At 40.0% G+C, this 21,383-nt stretch overlaps 1 protein-coding gene across 2 annotated transcripts in view; it reads left to right on the forward strand.

Moving 5' to 3' along the window:
- Nucleotides 1-1,286: 1,286 nt before the first annotated feature.
- CDK6 (cyclin dependent kinase 6) overlaps nt 1,287-21,383 on the forward strand; it is a gene marked incomplete at both ends in the record, with an annotated part of 122,777 nt that continues 102,680 nt past the window's right edge. For both annotated transcript variants that reach the window (XM_084260443.1, XM_084260444.1), the window contains one exon: nt 1,287-1,519. In XM_084260443.1, the coding sequence (XP_084116569.1) occupies nt 1,287-1,519 (233 nt within the window). The remainder of the gene's footprint in view (nt 1,520-21,383) is intronic.

Raw genomic sequence — 21,383 nt, forward strand, 5'->3', positions numbered from 1 at the left:
CGACGTAGATGTTAAAAAATACCTCTGGCTTTATGCGTGGGTTCAGGTTAGGTGGTCCCCAGCTGAGCTTTCCAGGGCTCTTTAATCTAGCACAGTAAAAATACAGTGTAGGAGCAGGTCACAGCCCCGGAGGTCACAATATCATTATCTTAAAAAAGGGGCACGGGGGAGGAAGAGGATTGATGTGGAGTTTTGTGAGGAGAGAGGATTTGCCCACAGTCCTGCAGAATGCGTGGATCGAACTGGATGCAGGAGGAAGGGCTTCTGGCTCTCCAGCTTCATGCTTTGCACAGCAGAGTGTGCTGTTCCTGAAGACCATCTTTCATCACCACGTTCTGCAAGGAACTGCCACTCACACATCCAGCAGTAGCCGTGGCCAAAACCCTTGCATGTTCATGAGTCTGCTGAAGTGCGCATTTCTGAATCGACCTCTAGCACATAATGCTTGATAACTTGCTATTATCATCATTTAAATATGTACATATTTCTCCTCCCCACAGGCGCTTTGAGGCAGGAACTTGTCTCTTATGATGTGTTCATGCAGGGCTTAGCACAGGGAAGAGAAGCTCAAGGCTGAAACCTCCAAGTGCTGTTATTTACGAGTAACTAACAGTAGTATAGTGTGGGATGTACTTCCCACACCCCACCACGTGCACTGAAAAAAACTTCTGAGTCCTGCAATCGTGACGTAAGCTCCTGGACGTAACTTCCTCACACGTGCATAGTTAGCTCTGCCATTCCCATCACCGGTGGCTCATGGGGTCATTGTGTTCGGTTTCTTGCTCAGTAAAATCCTACAGCATGTGGGTGCTCTGCAGCTCTGCGTTGTAGCCTTGTGCAGACCGTGATAACGACGTAGTGTTGTATCAGCTACGCAGGGACGTCACCCCTGGTGGTTCACGTATTTCTTTGCGCTGTGTTCTTGCTTTCCATGTACGTCTGTAATATATTAGCTTAATATTTTCTGGTTTTGAATGCTGCAAAGTAATGAAGTAAACTAAACTCAGTTTTCTTGCTTGGTTTGTCCTCCAGATCCAATTGGCGTTACACAGACAATGCTCTCCAAGACTGTATGATAAATCCCGGTGGCCCAAGGAGGAGGCACGTTGGGGCCTGTATAGAAGAGGGACGGGAACAGGAGGGCAACAGCTTCCTACTGTCCCTCTGGTAGAGGGTCAAAGTGAGAGGTGTATCTGCAACTTGAGCAAAGTACTTGTTTTCAGAAAGTGAGACCGAGAGCCTTCCTGAGTGACTTGGAGCACGGGAGGAAGAGGAGCAGTGCCAGCATGGATAAGGACAGCACAAACCTGGCTGACCAGCAGTATGAATGTGTGGCTGAGATTGGGGAAGGAGCCTATGGGAAGGTGTTCAAAGCCCGAGACTTGAAGAATGGAGGTCGCTTTGTTGCGCTGAAGCGGGTGCGGGTGCAGACCAGCGAGGAGGGAATGCCGCTGTCCACCATCCGAGAGGTAGCAGTTTTGAGGCACCTGGAGACGTTCGAGCACCCCAACGTGGTCAGGTGAGGAAGTGGTCCACGGGGTCCTGGTTTTCGTACACATGCTAGGTGTGGGTACATAAATGGAACTGGAGACCAGGTTGGGTTTGTGGATGAAGCGAGCACTAAACTGTGTACATGAAGTGTGGTTTGAGGTTTCAGCAGGCCATGATGCTGCCTGCCAGACCTCACCTCATCCCTGTGCATTGCCTCCCACACACAAACACCCATCTCCAGAGGCATAGGTGTGTGACTTAAGTGCTTGAGTGGATGGGCAAGGAGCCATATATACACTATTTCCTCAGGCATAAGGGAGAATGAAAAAAACCCAACGTCTCCCAGGTTTTGTCTCAAGTGTTAGTTCTGCTGGCTGCAGCTAATTTTCAGCAGATCTATTCTTCATTATCAAAATGGCAAAGATTGTGAGAGCAGTGGTGGAATGTGCATTCCACCTTTTCAGATGCTTTTACAGAGAGTTGTAATTTACAGTATTAGAGAGAGGTAACAGCTTCAGACTTTGAGCTTTGCAGGTGGCCTGATGGTTGAGTACTGCGTGACTGGTTCTCATTTCACCGCATGCTGATGATTCTGCTACCAACAGTGCAGCTGTACAGACATCAGGCCTTGCTTGCAAAATGGTGGCAATGGCTCTGGGATGTCCTTCCTGTCATGGTGGTAGCATAAACCCCAGATAAATGGCCCTTCTTTTTGAACAGATTCCCCCAATGGTAAGGCTGGCCCTACCATAACCTCATACAATTTTCTGTAGCTGAAAGCCTCCAGCAGCCTGCGAGTGTCTTTTGTTAGCATTATGAACTTTAGGAAGTCAGCTTCACTTTACAGATTCTCAGGTGCACAGTGATTTGAAACTGGTCAACATCTTGCTCATAGGGCTACAGTAACAAGAATGTTTACTGTTATTTCAGTTATTCTACACACATATTGCATAGCAAAAGGAATGTATTTCATACTTCACTGACACCAAGACTCCTTCAGTCCTAGAGAAATAGACACTCTCAAGTTAGAGATGATCTTCAAAATGGCTAGTACCTGTGGTCCTTCTGCTTATAGCTGTCATCCTCCTGGTTTAGGGTCTGAGGTGAGGGTGTTTATAGTAGGTACAAGAGGAAAGGTTAGACAGAGAATAACATTTAAAACACAGAGGGTAATAGCTACAGATGAATTCATTTTTGTTCATCTTAAGTCAGTGTAGTACAACAGTCTCATTTCTGTCTAAAATGAATAGCCAAAACGTGTGTACTCTGAAATCCTGGTAAGGAGTGTGCATCATTGGTCTTGCTGCAGTGAGCAGTGGAGTACAGGCTGCAGCTCACAGTTTTCCTTCGCTAATCAAGCAAATCCACAATTTGTTTAATAACCATTATTTTTACTGGCACCTAATAATTCCAGAGGCTTGGTCGATATATTTTAAAAGTGGGGGCATCTTTGTGTTAACAACATGGTGTATTTGACCACCAAATTAAGTGGCTTGGTTCACAAAGGAGCGCACACAGAGTTCTTCCTTGGCAGTAGAGAGAATAGAGAGTTCTCAAAATCTCTGAAATTCAGACCAATAATTCATGAGAGTAAGTGAAGTTTTAGTGTTCCAGGGTTAGACATTTACTTATTTCAAAACTGTAAGCTCTGAGAATAATTCAACAAAACAATATTTAGAAATTTTTCTGTCATTGAGATTTTTCCATGTGAAGTAAAAGATTTCTTTAAGAGATTTCTAATTCTGAATTCAAAATCATGAAAATAAAATTCTTGTTTTCCAAAGAGTTGCTTGATGAAATGACTCTGCAGCTGCAGGCTTGTTTTGCTTGGGTTTAAGTGTAGTGCCATCTCAACATAGTGCTGCAGAAATACATTGAAGCTTAAAATATTTTTACAAGTTTGAATCAAAATTCATTCTCTCCAAGCAGTAAATATAAATTTCAACCAGCAATATGAGAATGTAGTTTCAATATAAAGATCTCTGAAAGTGTGTTCCAGGTCTTCATATAGTGGCCATGTGAGTCCTGCACCTTTTGCCATAAGCAGCATTGCCACACGTTTTTCTACAAACAGGGAGGGGGATTATATGAAACCATTTCAAATGTTATCTCTTCTAAAATGTGAGGAATGCTGCTTAAAAACTCGCCTCTGTTGTGAAGCTTTTAAACTGTAGAGCAGATGAAGCTATAAGTAGCACTTTGGAGTGACTGAAATCAAACCCTTGTAATGAAAGATTACCTGAAAATATTCAAATGCCCCAGTTCCGTTAGAAAATACGGTAGAAGAGTTTGTAGTTTATTGAAATTAAAGGTCTATATCTGTATTATGTAAATATACTTGGGAAAGGAAATACTATAAAAGATCTGCAATTTTAAGCAGCTGACCTAGCTGTACTTAATTACTGAACGTATTATGTTCACAAAAATGTTCTTTGTTCGGGTATGAGTTCTGGAAATGGGTATGAATGGCCAGGCTATTAAATACAAGTAATATCACATGCATTTTCTACATACTGGAATAAAATGCACATCATTTTCAGAGCATTGGGATAACAACCCCAAATGCTTGATATCTTGTTTATTTATTTATTTTGAGGGGGTGTCTAGCTTTTTCATGAATATTACAGGCCACCAGCCTGAGAGAAATAAGTGAGAAATGAAAATACAATGTTGAATGTGTTACCTCAGAGTAATGGCGTGTGCAATCCATGAGTCGCTCAGTGCAAACTGACAGTCATTCTGTGAGTCAAAATTTAGACTGGCTTCAGACATACGCCCTGTGCTGGGCTGTGGTCCTCTGGCATCAGCAGAAATCACAGGCCATAGGAACTTACACTAAAAGTGTCATGCTGATCTCAAATGGTAGGTGTGGGCATCTCCAGAATAAGGGGGTCAGCAGTTCAGGGCTGCTCTGTCTTCATGAAGTGGTACTGAACATGAAGAATGGTTTGCTAAGGAAAAGACCCATACTTGGTAGGTAGAGGTAGAGCTCCATGTTTTTGTTGGTCACAGAGCCAGAATGCAGGACCAGCATTGCTACTGTAGACCAGGTTTGTCATAGCAATTGTAGATTCTCTTCCTCTAAAATCCTGAGAAACACTTTGAGCCAAATCTGGCTTCCAGTGCTTGGCATTAGGGATGGAAGAGAATTTTCTCCATAAAGTAGAAATGTCTAAATAGCACAAAATAATCCTAAACAAAATATTTATCTTCTTTTTCCATGGTACTGCTTGCTAATTACAAGAGCTTTGTTTCACATGCCTTCTCTCTAAGCCTGTCATTTCCATATTCGTCCAATTGCTCTTACAGCGATAGATAATGAAGTTAAATAAGACTTAGCTGGAGAATAAATCTAAAAGAGGTGCAAGAGAAAGCAAGACTAATCAGAAAAGTGATAGTAGTGGAAGTCTCTGGATTAGTGGAAATTAGGACTGTAGGACTGATACAAAATTTTCTAAGAGTGTCAAAAATAGTATGCTGAAAGGCATGGGGAAAATACAGTTAAAAGGATGATTGCTATGGGTTTAAAATCCTTTCCTGTTCACCTTTGCCCATGTGCAGAGTTCTCCTCTGTCGGGACACCTTACTCTGTTTATCTTCACAAAATAAAGTAAAAAATAATCTTCAAGAGTAAATCTTACTGTGAATTGCTCTAAAGTGAAGTATGCTGTAGGCTTTGAAGTGTCCTTGGTAACTGGTAGGATGATTAAGGCGCTCCTCTAGCTTGCCTTTCAGATAATAAAATATAATGCTTTACTAAAGCTTTGCTATATACAGTAGTTAAATCTGGCAAAAGTTGGTCCAACACTTAGGTAGCTTAGTGCTGTTCTGCTTGGGAAAAATGAAATATATGTAGACAAAGGACAGACTTTGCCAGGAATAAATGACATATTAGATTCAGGAAATTCTTGTGTGTAAAACTGGGAGTATTCCCTGCTGCAGTATATCTGTAAAAATTCTTCTTGTGATTATAATGCTAAATTCAGCAATGTATTATGCTCATTTTATCTCTCTCCTGCTGGTAATCAGATGAATAATTTTCCCCTGAAGTTAATCATCCATCATACTGTGAATTTGCACTCTGGGAAGGTGATATGCAAGACAGTATACTGTAATTCTCACCACACTTGTTTTTAGCATATATACATTTAACAGTTTTAATAGTGCTGAACCTTAAGTGAATAGAGCAAACCTGCAAAGCTGTATATTCTTGCTTACTGGCTCATAGTTTTTTGATAAATGCAACTATTTTAGCATTTTCATGGGTTTGTAAGTCTTTCATTTTAAAATAACCAAAATTACACTGAATATAATTCATTAGAATTTCATCTACTCTGAGTTATTATTTCCAAGATAAGTGTTGGAAGTCTTGCCATTCAAAGTCATCATTACCATGTAATAAGGAATTAAAAAAGATCTCTCCTTGCTGTTCACTTGCAGAACAGATGTCCCAGCTAATTTACTTGGGTTCAATAGAAGGATCTGCTGAACTGGAAGTGAAACTTTGTTGTACCTCAGTCTTTTTGGAATGGGGATCAGTGTGGGGGAAACGCAGCGATTCTGAGTATTTGCACAATTATGCCATGTTCTGGGGTTTATGTTACTCTATATTCACTGAAGTATAAATGACACTGTAAGCTACTCTCTGTGGTGCAGCAGTGCTGTCACATTGCTTTTCCCCCGCTTTTGCACACCAGCAGTCCATGCTGTTCTCTCTTGGTTTGTACTTGATGGAGCCCATCAACCAATTCCCTTGGCAAGGCAACCTGTGGAGGCAGGGGAGGAGGGGGAAGAGGTTGGGGCCTGACACAAAGACCAGTGCTTGTCTCTGCTCAAAGGTCCCAGAAGTGTATGGTGGCTTGGTGCTTAAAATCACATTATACTCAGAAGGTGTCTTTTTATAAATGCCTTAAAATTCCCAGTCTGCCCTGACAGAGGGAGCGTTGAGAACCTCCCTGTCGCAGCTCGTCCCTAGCTAGCTAACCTTCTGCTGGGCAACTGGAACTTGTAGTTGTTTTGTGATGTTCTATTTGTTAAACTGAGGTGATATGGGAACACATGGAGGGAGAAGAATTTCAAGATGCAGCAGCTGATTTTGTTTCTCTTTCCAGTTTGTGGTGATGCTGACATTGGCTGCTGGCTTATTACTCGACTGTTAGTATGCTTAAAAGATGATCTCAAAATCATTGAGAACTTCCATCCCATCAAGTGAAACATTTCTATTTTAGGGGCTGTTTGTCTCCAGTGAATTCTGCTTCCTTCCTTACTTCCTCTTTCTGCCAAGCCAATGTTAAACTTCTAGGGTGTGACATCATTCTTGCAGATCAGCAGTGTGCTGTATTGTGCGATACAATTTATTTTTGTGCAGCACTTCTCATGTGGCATCTGGCAGGCCCTGGAGAGAAAGAAGTGGTTATCTCTGCGTTGCTACATACAGGGATTGTCTTGGGTGCAGGAGGAGTAAAATAAGATGCAGGGACAGAGTGAAGCAGCATAAACTGAACTTGAAACTTGCCAAGGTTAAAGGGATTAATCATGTGGCAGATGAGTCTCAGCTGAGGTAGAAGAGGTGGATGAGTAATGGGAAGGAAAAACTGAATGGGCTTCAGAGTCAGTTTTTGTCTAACACAAACAGGATGGTCTTCAAGGCAGATGTGAAGAGAGGAAGTGCCTTGGCAGGAGAGAGGCATTTCCAGCCTGGAGAGCGGTGATGGCTGGAAGGGATGGGGTCCCTGCACTGAATGACCACTGCGAGGAGGAGCACTGCAAAGGTCTTGGCGATGGAGGAACTGCCTACCTGGAAATATGGCTTCTCTGATGGCGAGAAGGCAGAGGGGAATGATGTGGTTGACACTGAACAGGATTTGGCAGTAGGTAGCATTTGAGAAGTTTGTTAAGTTAGCAGAGGACATACGAAGTGACTGCAGATGAGTGCTGGCCTGTCATCTTCTGCTTGCAACTCTACAGCAAACAGAATAAACACATACAGAGAAAACAAGCAATATTCTTCCTTTGCATATGAATTGTTTATTAGTAATGGATGTGATGATTTAGTTTGAATACATGGTCTGCCAGAAACAGGACAAGATAAGAACATGACAGGAAGGAAGGGTTGAATATGGAATAGCCGTCTGAGCTTTAGGAAATTAGGTTTCTGGAGTGAGTACAAACTTTCTTGGAAAAGTATTTTATCTTATTCTGGATCTAAGCTTCTTTAAAAAAACATGTTTCCAGTCTTTGTGTGAGTAAATCTTAGTAATTTTAGATTATGTTCATTGCTCCCTGCCTCCTTTAAATCTGTGTATGATTGAGTCTGTGCTGTTCTTAGAGAGATCTGGGCTTACTGGATTCTGCCCAGATTGGAAAACAAACCAACTTGTTTCACCATAACCATTGCTGGTGACAGCCTGTGACTGCCAGGCAAAGCATCAGCATCTGCTGGGTTAATGGAATTAGGTCCAGGATTCAGAACTGAGCCTGGAAAAGGACAGGAGAGTGGATGGTCCACCCCAGGACACAGGGGACAGGACAGATTTATTGGGCCTTTCCAGTTTGCTTAAAGGTACCTAGTGCTGGCTGCAGTGTGGAACAGAGCAGGGAGAATGAAAGTGCTCACTTCCTGGGGTGTGGAAGAGCGTAGACTGGAAGCTGGTGACTTTGCAAAGCACTGAGTGAGTCCCCCAGGTCCACTTGGTGGGATTTAGGTCATTTAGAACAGATGTATTGCAGAATCACAGAATGTTAGCGGTTGGAAGAGACCTTCAAAGATCATCTAGTCAACCCCCCTGCCAGAGCAGGATCACCTAGAACAGGTGATTATCACGTGTAGGTACATTATCAAATAGGAATAGCTGATATTAGGTATGCACTGAATTCTAAAATACTTTTCTGAATAGAGTTCAAGAATAGTATATGTAACAATATGAATCACAGATAGTGATTCTTATTCATGTATGCATTAACTGAAGCCTTACTTCTAGAGAACTTTTCTATTAAAAGTTAACATAATCATGCCAAATATGTAATTATCCTGATATAGCAGTAATGTGAATTTGGCATCGAGTGGTTATTTGTCTTTGCAGCAATTTTTCATGACTTAATTTAGTTCTGAAGTTTTAAAATCATCTTAGAAAGTTTCATAACCCTAAATGAAATAGAAGTCACTGTTCGTTCCAAAACTTTGCAGCTGTATGTAGAGGATTTGCTTCTTACTCTTGGTATAAAATCTAGTTGTTTTCCAGTTTTGCTGAACAAGTTGATTCTTAATGACCTAAGAAAGTATCAAAAGATAACTGTGTTCATATACAGCTAAGCTGTATTTTTTCATTCAAAAGAGAGGAAGTTTCTCCTCCTCTATCAGTTCATCATATATTTTTCTTACATTCTGAAAAATATTTTAAATTACAGATGCATGATTCTTTAACAGCTATACCTTTAAACGATAGAGTATTTGTATTTAACAAATAAACCATTTTTGGAATTTTCCAAGGAGTGGCTTTTTTCCATCATGTACTTTGACATTTTCCATTTGGGAAACTCAATGAGATGGTCGTCAGAGTGGGAACGGGACTGTGGATTCCTGAACTGTTTGAAAATACCTCATTGCCTCTGAAATATTGTATTGATTTTCCCATTTATTTATTTACCCTTAGCCTTTGAAAGTTTGTCTCATCCTTAGAAAATGTTCACAATGAAATATTCTGCTAAATAATCCTTTTAAAATCAGGCCTTAAAATTCTAACACAGTTGTGTTTTCTGTAGGCAAAACAAAGAATGCTTTATACGAGCAGTAAGAAACTCATCCATATGCCGCCTTAGATGCCTTTTTAGGGTTTTAGAAGAAGATGGGTCTCTAGCCTAGGAAGCATCTCAGTAATTTTAGGGTCAGGTGGGGATTTCAGATACCTAAATACAGGGTGTACCAGAATATGCCAGTTTGCTGGTTGCCCAGGGGTAGAATTCCTGTGAGGTGCCTAGCAAACATTTTACAAATTTATGAAGAAGTTCCATACTGTTTTTTACATGTGTTCATACTAACACTGACTGGTTATCATTCTGCATTATCATTAACAGGTGACCAATATATTCTTAGTAAAAGAAAATTAAAAAATAACTCACATATGAATTCATCTTTGCAGGAATTTCCCATACTTAATGACTGAAAAGTCAGTTCTGGTGCAGATGAATCATACTGAGCTTAAATGAAACCTATTGAGCTTGGACTTTTGCATCACTTGTCAGTGCAGAATATTTAACGCTTTGATAGAAACTGAGAAAGGAAGTGAGAAATCAAATGGAAAAGCCTGTGTAGGGTTTTTTTTTTCCCTTTGCTTTTATGTGAGGCTTTGGCTAGTCATTTAATATCAGTTTCAAGTGTGGTCACTATGATAAATAACTGAAGGTGTCTGTTGCTGTTTAACAATGTCAGAGAATTCCCTTCTCTCTGAAATCAATTAATTATAAACTGGAAATTTCAGTACTTTGTTCACTGTTTTTTAAGTTAGCATATTTCCAGAAGCTTTCTGTGAGTGTAATTCCTAGCTGCACTGGTGCTTTTGTTTCTCTTCATCTCTGGAGCCAGGGCTCTACTGTAAGGATAGAATTCTATCACTTTTCTTTTTTTTTTTTTTTCTACATTTGATGTGGTATTTTGCATACAGCTGCAGAGTAGACAGTTACCTTTGAAAAGAACATTTGGCTGGTTTAATTTGATTAGAGCAAACCACCTCAATCATTTCTGAACTAAGGCCGTTTTCATTTTAACTTGGCAGTAGGAATTGGGAATGTACTGACTGTGCTTAGATGTTTGGGGGGAGGATTCGTTTGGATACCCAGCTACCGCCAAAGCAAAACAACCTTAGAGGACTTTGCCCACACTGGTACTTCCACAGAAAAAGGGAGGGTTGTGAAGCCACTGAATGTCACATTAACTTTCACTCATTATGACAAGGAATTGGACTCCTTGTGAGTGTTTCTACAAAAAAACAACCCCAAACCCGGAAAGCTTTAATGCATAGAAATACATAATCATACACTTAAAAAATCCCTCTGATATAGGATATGGAAGTCTTTCATTTACCACAAACTCAAACATCCCTAGTAGTAGCATTTTGAGTAAAGTTATAGTAAAATCCAACATATAAATGGAAATATTGTGGGTTCCTCATAGATATATTGTATCAGTGTTAAAATTGTATCTCTTGTAGTAAGTCTTAGCAAGATTCCCACATTCTGTCATTCTAGCTTTGACTTTCTACCCCTTTCCTCATCTTTTCAATATATTGTGATGGGGTTTTATATTGCAATTAAAGATTAAATTAGATTCTTCAGATTTACAGTATTATGTATTGTATATGATTTTTGCTTTCCAGTTGCCCTCACTGGTGATCAAATCATTTTCCTAGAAAACTCGAGTGGCTGCCTGGAATATCAGTGTGTCTCATAATAAATGCCAGCCCTTCAATAAATTATAGTCAGATCATATTCTCCAGAAAAGACAGTTCTGATCCTTAAGTGCTCTGACTTTGGAGAAGTGGATAATCCTACATGCAATATTTTAACCAGAAGACTACAGTTCTGTAGCTACAATTAGAGACTTTCCAATTGCTGTACAGCACTGAAAGTTTATGTCTAATTTGTTACTCACTAGGCCAGCACTAGAACCTTTATTATTGGTTCCCAGAATTCTTCAGGATGCTGAAAGTTAATGACCTATATTATTTTTCTCAGAAAGTAGGTTACAAGACGAGTCTCATTTTGCTAATTGTATGTAACAGCATACTTTGCCTTTTTTATTTTTATTACTGAAGATTGAGTAGTATCTGTACTTTTAATTAGTGTGTTGTTTATCCTTAGATAACCTTCTAGATTGCTAATGGAGATAAGCCTACCCACTGATCTTTGTGGTTTCCTGGCAGACATCTCTAATCAATTTGTTGCCTTAATGCTCATCTCGGCTTTTTTAAAATGCTGAGCAACAAGTTTTGATCAAAGCAATAATACCCATATCCAGGCAGGTTTGAATCAATGACTGTAGTCTAAAAATTAGAATCAAATGTCTCATTAAACTTAAAAGATTTGTCATTCTTGGATGGTCCCAGACAAGTTAGTACTTCTGCAGACTGAGCACCCATACCTCTTCATTGCACAGAATCCCGTTCATCACATTGCCTTTAGTTTCTAACATCATTCAAAACAAAACAAAGTTACCTGGCATTGCTCCAGTTCTGTGCTGCTTATTATTATTCATGTTGCCTCTCTCCTTCAGAAATCAAGAAGGTTTTATTGCTCCTGAATTTCATTTGGTCGGATTAAAACACCTTTTAGAAATGTTGGGTATTTCAAAAGCAACTCTATATGCAGTAGTGAAAGAAAAAAAAAACAAACAGAAATGAGACTGGACCTGAAGACCACAACAGCAGGAATAGTTAGGAGTTGCACAGAAAAGTTAGGTAACCAGTTTGACTGAAAATGAAAGGTATTTGTGGCTACAGATAAAGCCCAGATAGGTGAGGAACACTGATGGAGGAATCTTTTCAGGATACATTTTAATTATATTGGAATGTCCCAATCCAATAAGATATTGTGGTGTTTTTAAGAAAATACATTCAAAGACTTCTTGGTATCCAGTAACCCAAAGTTCAGAGGAGACGAGACCATTCTGCAGAAACAAAGCTTAAGTCATAAAAAGCAAATTTAAATCTTCTGCCATCCTGTAGGTCAGTGAAAGGATATTGAGCCTGTAATTCTGGGAAGAGCTGGAAAGTCAACTGAGTTTACTAGAACTGTAATAAAGGATCATTTCAACCATTGTTCATAATAACCGGAATTATTCAGACAAGGTTTAAAGACAGAATTTACAGACACTGTCAACAAAGCAGCTGTTCTGGAGTACAAGGAAAAGAGATCACTCTCCACATAGCCTGAAGTAACTTGCAATGGTTGGTTTAAGAATTCCTTATAGTCAAGACACTGTCATAGTGTCTGCAATAAATAAATCTGGTATTTTGGGGGAAATACCACCTCATGTGGTAACAATAGACTTCAGAAAAGAGAGATTAAAAACCAGGAGGTAATCAAAAATTCAGTCAAGAGAAAGGATATGAAAATGCTTAGATTTAACATGGCGGGTACTTAAGTAGAGGTTTGTAGCACCATGTTTTGTCACTTGGGTTCTGTGTCTTTCCCTGGTGTGATGCTCTGTCCAGTCCCTGGAAATCCTGGCAGTTGCTTTGGTTCTGTAGCCCTTTCCTGGACACTAGATTTAGCAGGACATCTCAAACATACTGGCTCCTCAAACTGTCTGGAAAGGTGGGGGATGTCAAAGGGAGACACCAAACTCTCTATGCCTTTTATGGCTCTGCTCCAGTAGTATGGACACTGAAGGTGCCCATAGCCACACATAAAAAATGAAACAGGAATGTTAGACAATTGTGAGCACACATCTAACTTTACCCATCTGAATGTGAAAAGTATGCTCCATCCTAGTCATTTCGAGTCTCCCCACAGTAGAATGAAGATGCACTTACTAAGGATAATTCATCCAGCCTACCCTTGGTACACTCTCATTGACCGCAGAGAGGGCCCAGGCGGCTGATGCAGAGTGGGCATCCAGCTGCAGCATGGTGACATTAATGCCAGTCACTGCGGTTCAAGGTGGAAAACTTTAACACTAGTAGGGAGTTTGTACAGCAAATAAGAGAAGCAAATAGGAAATTACTTGAGGGGTGGGGGAACAAAAAGCTAGTATTGAAATCAGAAGGCACTTGAACTATGAGACAGTAAAGGAGGTCATCAAATAAGAAATTAGTATTATAGGGAAACTTACTTTCTTACCAAAGTCTCTAGTGTATTATTGTTGGTAAGGGTTTGTACAAGACACTTACTTTATCAGTTGGCAAAAATGATGTACTTTTCCCAATAGCAGAGTGTGGGTTTCTGTGAAATGTACTGACTTCAGGCAATCTGCTGCTAGGTTGTGCTTGGCATTAAAGTACGCAGGGGAAGAGGATGGAGCTGTAATGTGTGGGCATTGCCTGGTTACCCTGGACCCAATTTTAAGCTCCAGCAGAAACCTTTTTGGACAAAACTTGTTAATATTTTACAAGAGGAAGAGCAGTTGAAGATGTGCGTTGGAGATGGTCAGTCAGGCAACTTACAAGTGGTTAGGGCACCTTTCAGAGCTTTCTCAGGTGCAGTTTCTCTTGCATATATTTTTCATTTCCCTTCACTCTGCCATACTCATCCCATCAGGATTTGGCACTAAGTGGGATAATTATCTCATGATTGATAAAAATCTGACAATACACATAGTTTCATTGCCTCAAATTCCTTTAGAGAAAATTATGCGTTTGTACAGTTGCAAATGGGAAAACGTTTGGTGGTGGAATTTATATTTCACTTCAAAATATCCAAGACCTGTGCTTGGAAAGCAGTGGTACTATACATTTAACTTGTATAATCACTTCTTATTTGGATTTTATTTTTCCATAATCTCAAAGCATGTCAGCCCACATTGCTCGGTAATAGCCTGCAAAATTAAAATCAATCAATAATGCTAACAGATTCTGCTCCATCATTTTTTGTGTTGCATCTGTTGGAGCTAGTTCTTTCATAGCTTGATCTACAAAGCTTCAGAACAGCTGCTTTTATTATGGAACCACTGAGGCACTATAATTGTAATAAACCAAATAAGCTGCTCCGTTAAGCTGTTTGGATATGCATATTACATATGTGTGTGTGTAAAGGAAAAACTATGAACATTTCAAGATCTGACTGCATTTATACCAGAAAGTTCAGAATTTTTATTCTGTAACATGGCTGAGGATTTTTGGACACATAGGACTGCAATTAAAAAATGTCTGAAGAGTTTTCTATTTTAAAATTAAAAGAAAAAATTGAAAGGGAATAAGGGCAAGCCAGGAAAAAAAAATCCCAAAAGCTAATTGTTTTTAAAAAGTTACATGACACTGAAAATTGGAACTTGGAACTGAAATGCCATCTCACTCCGAAGTATAATAAAATAGTAGATTTTATTAAATGTATTCTGGAAAGAGTAAATGAAAATTAGAAAGCCTGATGTGATGGCAAAGAGCCCAGGCAATATCCAAAAGAGTAAACATCTAATGGCTTAACCTAACTGGGGCACAATCCACTGCAGCCCGCAGTTGAACAGGGGATGTCAATATTTAAAAGCAACAGAACTGATTTTCGAAGCAAGTGGCTTCTTTTTCTTCCTACGTGCAATATATATATATATATATATATATATATATTTAAGGCTTTAGGGAGTACTTAGATAGTGGGATTATGTGTCCTCTTTTAATATTGACCCATTTTTACATTTTCCAAATCTTGTAAGTTTACAAGATTTCATTCTTTTTTCAAGCATGAAATTGCTAGTCTTAAACTGTGCTATACACCCAGTTCCAGAATATATTAATTCCAGAGCACATCCTTTATGCACAAATATTACAATATCAACTTGTCAGCTTTTAAATGGAGGATTTTCTTAAAAAGACTGTTGAGTTCTTGAAATACTTTGACTAAAGTTTTCTGAATGGAGATGATTGGCATGGTGCTCCTAATACATTGATCACTGTCATTTTCAGAAGCCTGAAAAAATGATCTTGTGATTTGGAAAATTTAAATCCATGTCACTTCTCTGCCTTCTGGAGTGAAATCATGCAAACTGTACAGTGCTTAGATCAATGGTCCTGTACCACAGGGGCTTGCATACTACAGAGGCATTCATGGAAATTAAGACTCCTGTGTCTTCCTGGATTTAGGGAGGAAGAAAACCCCAGCTCTACTGTGTATCTTTCTTCCATATGGACTTGCGAAAGTTATTTCTCAGTCAAATATTTTCATAATCCAGACACAGATTCTTGTTTCAGAACATAGAGATGCCAGTTGTGATGTCTGAAAACCAAGACAGGCCTGCATGAAAAGTAGGTAAGGGAAATCACCGGCAAGTCCGACTTTTTCTTCACAGAAAGTCACTTCCATTCTGTGGTAACTCAGAAAGCGGCTGAATGGACGTTTATAAAACATATGAACTAAGTCACTTCTAAGTGGAGACAGCTGGGGTCTATTTAATATCCTGTGTAAAATGGTAGAGGTCAGCTTCCTGGAATAACTTAGGAGTTTTATTTCACGAATATCCTACTGCTGCAGGGACCTGGGGTGATGGTGAGGCTCTCAAACTAGAGTGTGCCGTAAAGAATGGCTCCAGGACTATATAGTTCTCCTTCTAGCTCCGTATTTGGTGTGGGATGGTAGGAAGCATCTTGTGGCCTGCGGTATCTGCGCATCCTCATCAATGTCTGTTGCTTGGGTGCAATTAATGCAGGCAATTAGTCTCATTTTTTTCTTCCAGTCCTGTATTCTTATGATTTAGGCATTGAGACGCTAATTGAAAATCACTGAGAGGTGAGGCTTTGGACAACGAGTGATTCTCAGATACACTGACGACCCTAAATACCTCAGTTATTTTGTAATTTGGTACTTGGGTTTCTAAATCACTTAAGTTCTCTTGACAGTTTTATGATGGCTTTTTCCCCTTTTCAATTAATGCAGCCATATCCTTACTATCTAAGACCATACAATTCCTTAATGTGTTCCTTGTATCTATTATTTCATTTACCCTTTTCTCCTTGAGTTTGGAATCTCATTTTGTTTTCTAACTCCTACTGTTTCACTGTATATTTGCCATGTGGGTGAAAAAAACCAATTTATTTTTCTAGGCTAGTGGCACTGGTAAGCGTTCACACGGACACAGAAGTTACACAACACTGTAACTGATGTAACTGATAGTCCAGTGGCACCTTAATTAAAAACCTGTGGCGTGATAAGCAGGAAAGTGAATGTAAAAATTGTACATAAATAATGATGTCCAGTATGGCTGCATAAATTTCACAGTGTGAAAATTTGGCTTTTCCTTGACTTTGTGTTTAAATAGAAGATAAATGGAAGCTCTAAAGAAGAACTAAGATAGGTAGTTGTTTCTGTTAGATGCAGAAAAAGATGAAAAATAAAACAAACAAACAAACAACCCCTCCCAACCTCCCAAAAAAAAACCCCAAACCAAAACCCAACAGTAATGTGTCACAGCCAGAAAAGGCATTTTGTAGAGCGTCCCCTGTATGGAGTGTAGTGTTGCCTGTTTAGTCAACTGTACAATGGTTCAAGACCACCTCAGCACTGGTGTAAGTTTCTGTGCTGTTTCTCTGAACAGAGGTCATAGGGTGATTGTAGGGTTTGGGGATGGATTAGAGAAAATAGTGAGGAGCAACTGCTTCAGTCGTCGATGTCTCTTGGCATGTTCTTGAAATAAAAATAATTACATTAATGAAACAATTCATAGACACCTTTGAAAAGGTTAGAACAATTTCCATCTCACCCCATATTTTTCTGAAGTGAGAAAGAGCAGTTAGCTCAGGGCATGGTGTAAGAGCGGGACAGAGCTGAAGTGATAATTCCTGGAAAATTAAGGCTCGACAATTTTGACACCAGCTTGCTCTATGATCTTAAATAATCCACGTCCACCGCTCGGTAAGTCCATGCAGCATTTGCGAGCAGACGGGAGCCAGCACTGCCTCATTCCCAGGCAGATGCCTACTCGCTCTGCCGGCGCTTTGAGCCAGCTGGAAGCCACGTAGCCATGTTAGCGCCGCGGAGCCTCAGCCATTACACTCTGCCGTCCGCAGATCTTCCTCAGCTCAGCCCGAGCTGACACGGGCTGCCTGGCCGTCGCAGAGCGCGCTCGCCTTTGCTTGCAGAGCTTGGGTAGATGTGCTTTGTTTTCATTTGCCTAGACGTAAAAATGTTTTAGCGCTCTGGGAACCAAACCTTGTTTTGCAAGATTTATTATAGGTTTTGCTCACTTCTTTCAGAAATGGGAAAGGCATTGTTGCAAAACAACCAAAATACAGTTTTGTCATGTGTTTGTATCTGACATGCACCATATTTTACAAAGTGATTAATTTATTTCAAAACTATCCGTGCATTAAAATGTAAACCCTCATCTCACACTGCGAAAAGACGCCCCAAAAGAAATAGTTGCCTTTGCCCTGAAGTAATAAAACAGTCGAATAAAATTTATTGCCAGCTCAAAATGCTACTAACACCTCATTTTCATTGCCAAACGTTGCAAATAATCTTTAATTTGTTTTCTTTTACATATGTGTGCAAGAGCTTAAAGGAAATACTTAAAGAGCTGTACAGCCTGCAGAATGCTTCGCTCCATGTGCATTAGTCTTTAAATGGCTAGCTCAGAGTGCCATGTAAACTGGCTGGAAAAGGAGGAAATGTGTATCAGACATCTACCTGGAGGATGAAAACACCTGAGAATCTTACAGAAATAGATACTTGTTGACATATTCTTTGCATATGCTATGAGTTAATTTAAAATAATAATTAAAAAAGACCACTTAGGGGAAGAAATGACATGACAGGCAAGGAGCTTGTATGGCCACGTTTGAATGTCTGTGAAGGAGATGAAGAGCAGCCATGAAATCCACATTTTTAAAAACTTCTAAGATGTAATGTCTTAAATTCTGATGAAATGTGTGAGGAATTCACATGCTCATGGAAATGAGGATCCTTTTTTATGTATCGAGCGTTTAGAAGCCATTGCCCCCGGCTACATTTATTAAGCCAGAAAAATCTTGTAAATATCTATTGAAGATTTATTAGTCCCATTTGTTTCTGTTCTGTACAACATGAATACTAAACTCAATCCTGCAAGTTTGTCACAGGTAAAACTCTCTTTCAAATCGAAGGAAATTCTGGACCAGAGCCAAAGCCATTTAAATGCATGTACTGACTTCACGGGGCTTAGGTAAAGGCTCTTACGTGCAGAGCTTTTCAGGACTGATCCTGGTCTGTGGGGCTTGAGTGAATAAGGCAGAGGTATTTTCAGTGTCTCTTTTGTGTCTTTTTTTTACTTTTGACTTCTCTCTCATTTTGTTTTAAGTTCCTCATGGGAAGAAGTATTTTTAAATATCTTCAAAAATCAGTTGAACATAATCTGGAATCCAACCAAGTAAAATTGCTCAGTTACAGGCTTCCTGAGGAAGAGTCATCTGTCCTAAATTCAGTTAAATGCAAGGATCTTGCCTAACTTAGTAATCTAGGTGTCTTCTCTAGCAAGCAGGAAGGCAGCACTGCTCCCCCAGAGTGATTCAACCTACCTACTTCTTTCCCTTGACCGTATGGAGCCCTACACAACCCATTCGAACTAGCCACCAAACCCTTGAGTAGCTCCACTACATGAATTACATCTCTTCCCTGGTAGCTGAGAAGGGAACTAGGTGCTCCACGAGCTCTGCTAGGCTGTTTTGTAGATGGATGGCATCCGAGCTGTCTGATGATGGGTAGCCAAAGACAACAGAGTTGGTAGTTTTCTTGCAAGCCTTAAATCTGCCTTCTATATGTGCTGAATTTAAGTGTTACCTTAACCTTGTCTTCCCTTAGTTGTGATGCTTTAGTTTTAGAGTAAGTATCCCCTCACTGTTTTCTTTCTTTCTTCCTCTTACAGAGCCATACGTTAATCTCTGTCCCTCGTTTTCTTTCTTTTGGAATGCGACTTACAGAGAGGAGTGGAATAGTTAGGTGCATAAATCTGGCAGCTTCCCGCAACCTGGCCAAATCCTGTTTGTTTTTCTTAGCCATGTGAGCAATTGCCTTTGTCTCTTTGATTTTTGGAAATCACCTGAGTGCTATGAACGTTTGGGCAGATGGGGTGAGATGCGTAGCACGCTGAGTGGTAGCGACAGGACGCGGAACAGTGTCACCGGGAGGTCAGGTGAGTTCACTGTGCTCCCGTCGAGGTTTGGCGGAAGCGAATGGAGGAATTCCCTTCCTCTGAAGTGAATGGTGCCCCTGGCATCACAGCATTCTGGGGAACGCATCTGGCCTCCAAGCCTGATCAAAGTCTTTCCCCATATCAAGAGTAGCCAAAAAGCACCGTGAACTGTGTCTCTATTTTTATGTCTTTCCATCTCACGCAGGACAAGCGTGTGTGGAAACCAGCACACGAAATGTAAGACACCTTTTGGGTTTTCACTCAGTCTGTTGCTGACTGTGGCAACTGCGCTCGCTGCCCAACCGCCGTGCGTGTGCTGGAAGTGGGTGGATATGTCTGGTCCGTTTTCAGGAAATTTTGAGCAGTTCTAGTGAATCCATAAACAGATTGTTTCAACAGATTTAGACATTCTTTGGAAGTTGTTTTCATGCGTTTTAAATATCTAGTGTTAAATTGCTGTTTCCATTTGTAAGATACCAAGAACCGTTCATATTCGCTGCTGTTTTCTAGTCCCCCAGGTAAAGGCTGGGGAAGCGACGGTTCACAGTTTTCTTCATTTCAGAATTTTAAGAAAAAACAAATATTGTGATGAACTCTTTTGAATAAATCATGAACAACATTTTCAGAGATGTAAGGCCATATTCAAGAATTAACTTGAGTCCTAAAGGTGATCGAAAAGTTAGGAATGTGAGACTGGTACAGATAAGGTCACTGGGGTGCAAAAGGGATGCTCACACGCAGCGCCCTGGGTTGCAGGGTTCTCACTGCATGGGTAAGAGAAGCCAGATCAGGAACCACAAACACCAACTATCAGAGTACAAAGGCATTTAAACAGTGTACAAGGATTTACATTGCTCTGGCCAGGTGATGACCAACTCGGGACAAGGAAAAGAAAAATTACCTCTTTTGGCCTTTGACTTTCATTCCATGTGCCCAGACAATAAATTATCTTTTTTTTTTTTAATCTGCTTTCATTTCTGAAAGATACCAGGCATGTAGGGGAGACGAAGCGTTAGATGATGTATACTTCCTTAGAAGTCACTTATTTGCATGCTGGAAGTTAAGCACAGCATAAGTAGTTCAGGGCTAGTGGATCGTGCAAGATCAAGACCTATGACAGGTTTTTTTCTACACAGTACTAGTCCAAAACTACTCCCTACCTCCAAAATTGCATAGATTTTAAAACATTTCATAAAATAGCACTCAAAGTTTGTGTTATGTCAACTGACCATGCTGTCATAGCAATAAACAGACTCTGTAAAAAGGTTGCACCTGATTTCCCAGAGCAATGCTTGTTTCATTCTCTGACTCAGGGTTTTCTTTGCTATAAGGTCATCTTGAGAGCCAGGAACATTGTATTTAAGAAATTATGCATAATAATAAACTGAAATACAAAATGCTGGGTATGGCAGTGAACCATGCAATGTTTTACTGTTTTTCTCCTATGCATGCTAATTGCTTTCTGTTTAATACATAGGTATGCACCATGTTATATTAAAAAGCCTACAGATTTCTGTGATGTTTCCTTGCATACATTAGAACATCACAATTCAAAGGACTAAGAAGAATTAATTTGGTTTTCAGATTAGCAGCTATCTTTACTAACATATACGCTATTTATTTACTTGTGCATATAAGTATTGTCAACTTTAGTCAATTTAATCTTTTATTTCTCTTGAGACTTTTCTGTTTTCCTGCTCTTGTTTTTGCAGTGGAGTTCACAGGACTGCTGAACCATGGAAGTTTTCTCTTTCTAAAGTCACCTCCTTAGCCTTCTTTGAGAGACACAGACCATTTGGTCCAATCTCTACCTATGAAACTGTAGAAATGTGTTTTCTTAGAAGGCTTTAATGTGTCAGTGTCTCACAGATCACTACAGTACCTTTTCTGAGGCTTTTAATCAGCACTGTTGACAATGGCAGTAAAAGGAGGATAGCAAGACATTTCGCATCTAGTGTTCTCTCTCCCCTCTTCATAACCATTGCCAGCTTTGGGCTTCTTTCAGCTGCTGCCTGTACTGTCCATTCTTCCTAGGAAGTGGTAGTAGCATCATCATGGCTCAAGTGTATTTGCACCAGTTAGCAAG

The sequence above is a fragment of the Gallinula chloropus genome (genome assembly GCF_964237585.1).
Source record: "Gallinula chloropus genome assembly, chromosome: 2".
Taxonomy (NCBI): domain Eukaryota; kingdom Metazoa; phylum Chordata; class Aves; order Gruiformes; family Rallidae; genus Gallinula; species Gallinula chloropus.